This window comes from Phoxinus phoxinus (assembly GCF_949152265.1).
Source record: "Phoxinus phoxinus genome assembly, chromosome: 15".
Classification (NCBI taxonomy): Eukaryota; Metazoa; Chordata; class Actinopteri; order Cypriniformes; family Leuciscidae; genus Phoxinus; species Phoxinus phoxinus.
Genome location: NC_136890.1, coordinates 32,990,992 through 33,000,991, shown reverse-complemented (window position 1 = coordinate 33,000,991; position 10,000 = coordinate 32,990,992). Strand labels below are relative to the sequence as shown.

Below are 10,000 nucleotides of genomic sequence, written 5' to 3'. Positions count from 1 at the left end.
AAAAAACATTACAACAAGGAGCTGCAAACATCTACATACAGAAATCTAACTGCATTAATTCTGTATATGATACTGTATATATATATATATATATATATATAAGCTGCTCCATCTACTGTATGTACTATTCAAAAATGAATAGTTTGTGTTGGTGTTTGTTTGGCAGTCATTCTTTGTGGCGGTCACTCACCATATCCTTTGCTGAAGATATCTTTGGCAGATTTGCCGAGGTCAGCGTATGCGGGAGGGACGGCCATGTTTGCTGGACAGAAAGAGACAAGAAGACACTTTAAACCGAGTCATCAGCCGTGTGACATCGTGCACGAGACGTTGTGCAACATGTTTACAGCGGTCTACAACTAGCAGCAGCACACGGTTCAGTCTCACACACACACACACACACACGGCTAGCAGTCACGGCGCTGGGAGCTGCATGCTAGCACACAGGTGTTGTGCAACGGTTGCTCTTAGCATTTTCAGCGCTGCTGTGAGAAGCATCAGCTGCTGAGGTCACATGCTAACACTCATCATTACACACACTAGGTCCTTACACACGGAGTCCGAAATTTTCGTATTTATCATTCGATGGCTCTGAATTTTCAAAACACCTCTCAAAATGCTTGCTACGGATGCGTAAAATGTAGAAAATCGAACCCGATCCGATTTTTTTAAGACGTAAAGTGTGAATGTGGTTGACACAACATGAGGTCGTATTTATTTTTTAACGTGCGAGAATTTCGGACTCAGTGTGCAAGGAGCTTTACACTGAAGGACATGAGCGGCGGCGCGTAAGACTACCATCAACTACAGCAAAGTGTGTTTCTATGCACACACACACACACACACACACACACACACACACACACACACACACACACACACACACACACACACACACACACACACACACACACACACACACACACACACACACACACACACACACACACACACACACACACACAGTGTTGGGGAAAGTTACTTTTAAAAGTAATGCATTACAATATTGCGTTACTCCCTTAAAAAGTAACTAAGTACTAAGAAAAGTAATGCGTTACGTTACTTTTGCGTTACTTTTTTCCCACCTGCGCTGGGCTTGTTTTTTTTATAACACAAAAGTTATATTTTTGGGCAAATGTAAAGACCCTTTCACACCAAAAGTGAAATAATAATCCTCAGGCTGAAGGAGATGTGTACAGTAGAGGAAAGCACACAAGCAAACCTTTCTATCTATCTACAGTCATTTTTGCTTATTAAACTGAATCATCGAAGGTCAGAAACAAGTACATTGGTCAATAAAGTTAACTTAAATGCATAAAAATTCATGTTTTATTTAACATATTTAGTTATTGGAGGTTTGCATAGTATTCTGATTCTGCATTTCACTGATTTTATACATTTTGAGGAATATTGAATATTTTTTTGTGCAAGTGAGATGAGTAAATGCTCACATTTAGTCTAGAACTACAATAAACATGTTCACACACACACACACACACACACACACACACACACACACACACACACACACACACACACACACACACACCTCTGCACTTTGATTTGTCTCAGTCAATAAATGTAACTTGCGTTACTTATTTGAAAAAGTAACTCAGATATTTTGTTGTAAATGTTAAAAGTAATGCGTTACTTTACTAGTTACTTGAAAAAGTAATCTGATTACATAACTCAAGTTACTTGTAATGCGTTACCCCCAACACTGGCACACACACACACACACACACACAACAAAAGCTCTGGGTTCACTACAGGTTCGTTCCACAGTGTATTGTCTATTGCCACAGAAAATCATAAATCTTTTTTAAAAACATGTTTACAGTGATGCACGTATAACTGAAGTGTATAGTGCATGTGTACCAGAGGGCTTAAAGGCAAAACACAGCTTGTTTTTTTGAAAAAGCACTTACACTAATTATTTTGCACAAAAATTTGTTTTATTTGAGCTGTTAAGTGTCTGAGTCAGAATTTAAGCCGACCGGCTGAAATGAAAGTTGAGCGTGAAGCTCTGTCCTTGTGTATCGTGCAAAATTACCGTAAATACCAGCTTTTCGAGGTCATGAGAGTTGGATAGAAATATCTGACACAAGGTTAGTAAAGTGATTTCTATCACACTAGCATCATGTTAACAGGTACTTTAAGTCTTGTGGTGATAACAGTATTTTGCCCCATAGACTTCTTGCATTATAAGTGCAGGACTGTAAACATGATTTTATTTTATTTTTTACATCATGCTTGATGAATCATCTATCTATCTATCTGTCTGTCTATCTATCTGTCTATCTATTTGTCTGTCTGTCTATCTATCTATCCATCTATCTATCTATCTATCTATCTGTCTATCTATCTATCCATCTATACATCCATTCATTCATCTATTCTTGACTGTAAATGTGATTTTTTTTAACATCATGATTGATGAGTCATCTGTCCGTAAATATATCCATCTATCTATCTATCTATATATCCATCCATCTATACATCCAATCATCCATCCATATATCCATCCATCCATCTATACATCTCTATACATCCAATCATCCATCCATATATCCATATATTCATCCATCCATCTATACATCCAATCATCCATCCATATATCCATATATCTATATATCCATCTATCCATCCATCCATCTATACATCCATCTATACATCCATCTATACATCTCTATACATCCAATCATCCATCCATATATCCATATATTCATCCATCCATCTATACATCCATATATCCATCTATACATCCAATCATCCATCCATATATCCATATATTCATCCATCCATCTATACATCCAATCATCCATCCATATATCCATATATCTATATATCCATCTATCCATCCATCCATCTATACATCCATCTATACATCCATCTATACATCTCTATACATCAAATCATCCATCCATATATCCATATATTCATCCAATCATCTATACATCTATACATCCAATCATCCATCCATATATCCATATATCTATATATCCATCTATACATCCATCCATCTATACATCCATCCATCCATCCATCTATACATCTCTATACATCCAATCATCCATCCATATATCCATATATTCATCCATCCATCTATACATCCAATCATCCATCCATATATCCATATATCTATATATCCATCTATCCATCCATCCATCTATACATCCATCCATCCATCCATCTATACATCTCTATACATCCAATCATCCATCCATATATCCATATATTCATCCATCCATCTATACATCCATATATCCATCTATACATCCAATCATCCATCCATATACTGTATACATCCAATCATCCATCCATATATCCATATATTCATCCATCTATACATCCAATCATCCATCCATATATCCATATATTCATCCATCTATACATCCAATCATCCATCCATATATCCATATATTCATCCATCTATACATCCAATCATCCATCCATATATCCATATATTCATCCATCTATACATCCAATCATCCATCCATATACTGTATACATCCAATCATCCATCCATATACTGTATACATCCAATCATCCATTCAATCATATATCCATCTATCTATCCAACTATATATCCAATCATCCATCCATCTATCTATCTATCTATAACTCACCGCATGTGTTTGGCTTGCAGTGATGGCAGGTCTCACTGCTTCCTTTCATTTGTGTCTCTCTCTGCTTCTGTCCTTTCTCAGACATGATCTGGGGTCAGAGATCACAATCAAACACACACCATAAACCACAGCGCACCGACTCCCTACACGACAGCACGAGGGTTAGTGGAGGTCAGACCGAGGGGGTCGCCTCTACAGTGACCAAGGGTGTCGCCATGGCAACCTCTGCCCTTGGGAAAGGGGCAGATCACAGGTGACGGGATCCTGAGACGGCATCTCTAGTGTACGGTGTCCCCTTCCCCCAGATCCCAAGACACACACTCCGAAAATAGACTTAACTGACACCCCTGCTCGCATGTGACGTGAGGCGTTACAAAATGGGAAATGTTTTCCCCAACACCGAACACTTTGACACCAGGATGCTTCATCAGTTATTTTATCAGATCTGTTTAAATTAATGCATGCATGCATGAGGTGACGACTCATATCAGTGTTTAAAAAAAGATATATTCTCATGGTGGTCGCCATGTTGAGATCACATGACCAGCCGAATGCTACTATGTAACTGTCGTTGCATCCATGCTGATTGGACCACTGCCAGTGAACAATAAACAAGGAATCAGAGCAGCTCGCCATTTAAAATCCTCCCGCCGCTGTACCTGCTATTCATCATTCCCCAAAACATCTCGCACGGTCTCAGCCTGGTACCAGACACTCATCAATCAAGAACAAATCCACTGAACATCCTCAGCCAGAGGCCATTACAGCGAGGGCAGCTCATGGGAAAAACACAATCTCAATGACAATGCACAGCAAAAGCTGTACGTGTGCCGTATATAGAGCACTGAACATGATTAATCATGCAAAACATATGCGTTAAGAGCTTACTGTCTTTATAATGCAATCATATTCTGGCTATAACAAGTTGGTTTAAGGTTTATCCATATGGTCAGATTCCATATGTTTTGACTTAGATACAGAGGAATTTTATTGATTATTTATAAGTCAACCAATGTGCAGAATTTATTATTTTTTATATTGTTTTATATGGCACAATAATAACTAACCCTTGCTATGCATAATTTAATAATTACTCCATGCAATGAATCCCATGCACATGCACTTTAAAACAGCGATGCATTAATAAGTTACTTTATCTGAGAACATTATTGTTACTTTTTAAATGCATGTAATAGAGTTGATGGGTGCTGTGCTCTAGAGACAAACCAGATGGTGCCATTTATTAGCATTATCAATAATCAATGAGGCAGAAAAGTGCAAATGATAAAAAAATATCATCTGTACACTAGACACCTTCCCTATAATTCTGTAACAAACCGCTCAAACAAACACACATGCAGACATACTATACTATTAAATACTACTCTTTTATGCATGCACAACATAAAGCAGATATGGGTCCATTATTTGGCATCTTTAAACTACATATTGTACCGTTTACAATCAGCTCTGCTTGACTATCAGTTTTGTTTTTTACTTACACCCAAAAAATGTATGAGCCTTTGTCACAATGAGCTAGACATCGTTTTTAACCCAAAATAATATAGTTTTATATTTGTTTATTATTAAATTATACTTGTTAAGACGTTTACAACTCCTAACTAACAAAATAACTTGTTTATAATGTAGAGGAAAACAATGACAGTGCAAAGAACAATAGCAGACGACACAATGAGTTCAATGCGTGCCAAACACGACACACACATATTTACACACATTTACACACACATGGACGATCTGAGGCTGTTTTAGTGGATTTGATCATGTTTTTGAATCATTTGGATTCCCAACACACACCACACACACAAAGAGAGAGAGAGAAAGTCGCTCAAGCCTGCATAACCATCGCGCATTATAGACGCGACGCACGCACGCACAACGCCCAGATAACAGATAACGAATAACGGGAGCAGCTTCAGCACAGTATCAGTGAGAGCGTTTGCTGAGTTTATAAGCGGGTTTATTAGTTTATTTCTGAGCGTTATTTCAAAGGCAGCGCGTGCGGAACACAACCCGTTATTTGATAACGTTACCCGTCAAAATCAAAAAGTTACACGAGCACAGTGTCCTTGATGAACCACTGGCGTATTGTATGTCAAACCACTTAGATTAGACGCGTAATAGTCCAGTATGAGAATTAAAATGCATGTTTTAGGCATAAAACGTAGATGTGTGTAACAGTGATTTTATTATTATCATCAGTATTATAGTGTCATGACGTCTCTGCGGCCCTGGACCCGAACTGTCTCAATAACTACAGCTCCGGTGTGTGCAAAATAACAACAGCGCTCATTATTTCTCGGCAGAATGCAAAAGAGTCTTTGAACACTTGTGTTTTTCTGGAGCATCGAGCAATGTTTCAGTGTAAATCAGTAAACCCTACCGTGTTTTGCCGTGTCGGTTTGCCTGACGGTGTTTCTGCACTGAGGGCACACTGAAGGAGAACGCGACGGAGGCGCGTGAACTGCGCATGCGCAGTACGCTGCGTTTTCATCTTTCTAATAGATTATGTAAACGTAAATTATTTTTTAACTTTATCTCGCAGCTCTTATTTCTCTATGAAAAACATATTATTGTTTTCCCAGACCTTTCTCTCGAAATTAATTAATGCACTTTAGACAGACGGACGGATAGACAGACTGTAATATTCTTTAGTATCGGGTTCATGCTGAAAATATGAAGATAGGGAGCATAAGGATAAATATGAAACGCATATATAATTATCTTGTTAGCGTATTTATTAATATTTTGCGCAATGTCTTGCATTGAAGGCTTATCTTACAAAACCGCTACTGTCTCTTTAAGACGTTACCATGGTGAAGCTTTGCGCTTGTTGTTAATGCGTCATCAGTCTGCGTGTAACCGAAAAATAGAGCTGATACTGCGTTTTATCTTCACAATTATCAAATAACTGAGGGTTTTATTAAGGTAAGCTTCTTCAGGAACTCGTTTTCATTATATATATATCTCTATTTATGTTCACACACAGATTGATATGGCGCTTGATCATTCTGAATCGAGTATTATGTGAATCAGCAGGTGTTTAATAACGGCAAGAGTGATCAAATAAGTGAAAATGCAATATGCACATTATATAAATTAATCCTTCTTGCTTGACACTGATATAAATGAATGCATGTTTATTTATACAGGTAATTTAGTTACCTGTTGACCTGCTGATCATTATATAAGATCATTATTAGAGCAGATATTACAGTAAGAGCGTTCAGGTCTGAATATAAAATAACTAAAATATGATACATATAATCTAAATAATAAGATAGAATATAATTTATTTTATTTTTGCACAAAAGATGATAATTATAAACTCTTTACTTATACAAACTGTATGACCCTTTCTAAAAATAAGTATAATTTAATAGTTTTGTTAAGTATAGCCTACTTAAGTAAAGTTTAAGTTTATTTTTAAGTATACTTATATGTAGTAGTATACTAATATTAATGTACTAATAGTGTACTTGTAAGTGTACTAGTTCAATACTACTTGGGACTAAACTGGCCCACTTTTTAGTGTATAAAAGTGTACTTTTAAGTATACTTTAAGTTGTTTAAAAAACTAGTTTACAAATATGTTTTTCGTTTGTTCTGCAACTATACTACAAGTGAACTTGGGTATACTGATAGTTTACTAGTCAATATTAATACTTGTAGCACTTTTTTTTTTAGTTTATGAAAACTTTCAATGTATTTTACTACTTGAAGTATACTCTCAGTAAACTACTAGTTTAGTAGTCTTATACTGCAAGTATACTTGTAAGTTTTCTTTAAGTGAACATAACATCATACTTATAGTTTACTATTTATATATTATCTTTGCACTTTAAGTATACTACTATGTTCCTGTTTATGTATACATTTTTATACTTGAAATTAAGTAAATTCATGTATACAGTACCATGTCCAGTGGACTACAAAAAATATTTTCAAACAAATCTATTGTTTATAAGTTTATACGACAGTACCGGTATGTAAACCTATGTGAAAAGGTATTTAATAGGCTACTTAATAAACTACAAACCAAGTATACTTACATAATTACAGCCTACTTTTAAGTATATCTTGATCTAAAGATTGAGTGCAAGTACAGGCCATATAGGCTATACTTACTTTTCTGTCAGTATAAGTCAAATATACTTGTGCAATTTTAAGTATATTTCTGAGAAGTACTTAAAAACTGAAAGTAGACTTTCTTATTTTTAGTTTACAACAAGTATACTTATAGCACACTTGAATAAATGGTTACATTTTATTTTAAGGTGACAGTTTTATTGTACTTACTCAAATTAGTACTGAATAATATTAATTAACTACATCATGTACTTATTATAGAGTTACGATTTGTTTTAGGGTTGTGATTATGCATAAATTACTGTTATTATTATATTAAGTCCAACAACGTGTAACTAGTCACCGTAAAATAAAGCGTTACCGAATAAACTTCTTAATTGTAATGGGAAACAAGTTTGTTGTCAAGTTTTATTTGTTGGGATAAACTAGATTAATACGTTTTTGTTTGTTTGTTTGTTTATTTATTTATAGACCAATGTGCTGTACAATCACACATAAAATGTACTTTCAGACAAACAATGACTAACAACATCTGTTAAGAGCCTCTTGCCAATTAGTCTACTGAACCAAACGCTAATTCTAGCAAATGTAATTTCTGGTTTCATTTGAAATAACCTAAAGAAGGAGCCAGTCTAAGATGTAGAGGTCGATTATTCCAGCGCTTTGATTTCAATCTGGTCCTTGGCATGTCTAGGATCATCTGATTTGCTGATCTGAGAGACCTAGAAGGTTTATGTATATGAAGGAGATGCATTAGGTATAGTGGGGCCAAGTTATGCAATGCTTTATATACAAAAATCAATAATTTAAAATCAATTCTGAACTGCACAGGCAATCAATGAAGTGAGGCTAAAATTGGTGTTAAATGCTGTTTTTTACGAGTCTAGCAGCCGCATTTTGAACCAATTGAAGACGGTTTAACAAATCTTGGCTGACACCTATACAATGAGTTGCAATAATCTAGTCTTACAGAAATGAAAGCATGAAAGTCTTGTCATAAATGTCCCTGCAGTATGTGTGAAGGACCGTCGACGATCTCTGGTCCCATTCCTCCAGACCCTACACTGTTTCCTGATTATTACAAGCGCCCGTCCTCTGGTAAGCCTGAACCTGTGATGTTCACTCATAGACTGTAAGAAAATATGGATGTAGTGTTCATGACGTCACCTGCGGCAATCCACCTGTCACTCAAGTGGCCACGCCCTTAATTATGCAGAACTTTACGGCTTAATATCATTTAAACGGATGAGTTATATATATATATATATATAGGCTATATATAAAAATCACGCCCCTCACAGTTGTCATGAAGGGCAAAATTAGCTATATAGACCAAAAACACTTTTTGTACCAGCTGTAACCTTATTTTTTCTGCTAAAGTTGGGTATATTAAAGAAACACGGCGACTTTTTGGGACTTTAGCTTATTTCCTGTATCCCCCAAAGTTAGATAAGTCCATACACACCCTTCTCATCTCCGTGCGTGCCGTAACTCTTTCTGACGCACCCACCGCTAGCCTAGCTTAGCACAAAGACTGGAGGTAAACGGATCCAGCTAGCATACAGCTCCCAATAAGTGACAAAATAACGCCAACATTTTCCTTTTTACATGTCGTGATTTGTATAGTCACAGCGTGTACAAATACCAAGGTCACATGAGACATAGCCATCTTCTAACCGTACATACTGGGAACTATTTTCTCATAAGGCGACGCACTGCTACTTCTGCGGCGTGATTTGCTCGCAGCGCCTGAGAAGGCTCGTGGTGAGGAGACGAGAGTTCGCTCATAGTGTTGCGCTAATCACTCCGCCCAAGTAGCAGTGCTTCTCCTTCTGAGAATATAGTTCCCAGTATGTACGGTTAGAAGATGGCTTCTGGGAGCAGTATGCTAGCTGGAGCCGTTTACCTCCAGTCTTTGTGCTAAGCTAGGCTAGCGGTGGGTGCGTCAGACAGAGTTACAACACGCACTGAGATGAGAGCGGTATGTATGGACTTATCTAACTCTGGGGGATACGGGGAATAAGCTAAAGTCCCAAAAAGTCGGTGTGTTCCTTTAACATGGGGGTCTATGGGATTGAGTCTCTCTAGTGGCCAGTTGATGAACTGCAGTTTAAGTCACTTCAGTGTTGGATTCAAGAGAGAGACAGGAAGGTTGCCGCTTGTGTTCACTCTGTTCTGCATGTGTGATGGATGATCTGATCTCTGTTGTCTCGGTGAAGCTCGTGGTCGGTTGGAGGGCAACGTCTCGTCTCCTCTTCTGA

The 10,000-nt window shown here is 37.1% G+C and overlaps 2 protein-coding genes across 2 annotated transcripts in view; one reads left to right on the top strand and one right to left on the bottom strand.

Moving 5' to 3' along the window:
* The window catches only part of vdac3 (voltage-dependent anion channel 3), a 14,774-nt gene extending 8,654 nt beyond the window's left edge, over nucleotides 1–6,120 (bottom strand). Inside the window, exons 1-3 of the mRNA XM_079636560.1 lie at nucleotides 6,034–6,120; nucleotides 3,630–3,717; nucleotides 191–262 (exon numbers count right to left, since the gene is read on the bottom strand). Of these exons, the coding sequence (XP_079492686.1) occupies nucleotides 191–262; nucleotides 3,630–3,714 (157 nt within the window). The 5' untranslated portion in view covers nucleotides 3,715–3,717; nucleotides 6,034–6,120. The remainder of the gene's footprint in view (nucleotides 1–190; nucleotides 263–3,629; nucleotides 3,718–6,033) is intronic.
* Nucleotides 5,534–10,000, top strand: part of enkd1 (enkurin domain containing 1) — an 11,108-nt gene continuing 6,641 nt past the window's right edge. Inside the window, exons 1-3 of the mRNA XM_079636558.1 lie at nucleotides 5,534–6,578; nucleotides 8,752–8,837; nucleotides 9,959–10,000. The exon at nucleotides 9,959–10,000 is cut by the window's right edge and continues 177 nt beyond it. Of these exons, the coding sequence (XP_079492684.1) occupies nucleotides 8,753–8,837; nucleotides 9,959–10,000 (127 nt within the window). The 5' untranslated portion in view covers nucleotides 5,534–6,578; nucleotide 8,752. The remainder of the gene's footprint in view (nucleotides 6,579–8,751; nucleotides 8,838–9,958) is intronic.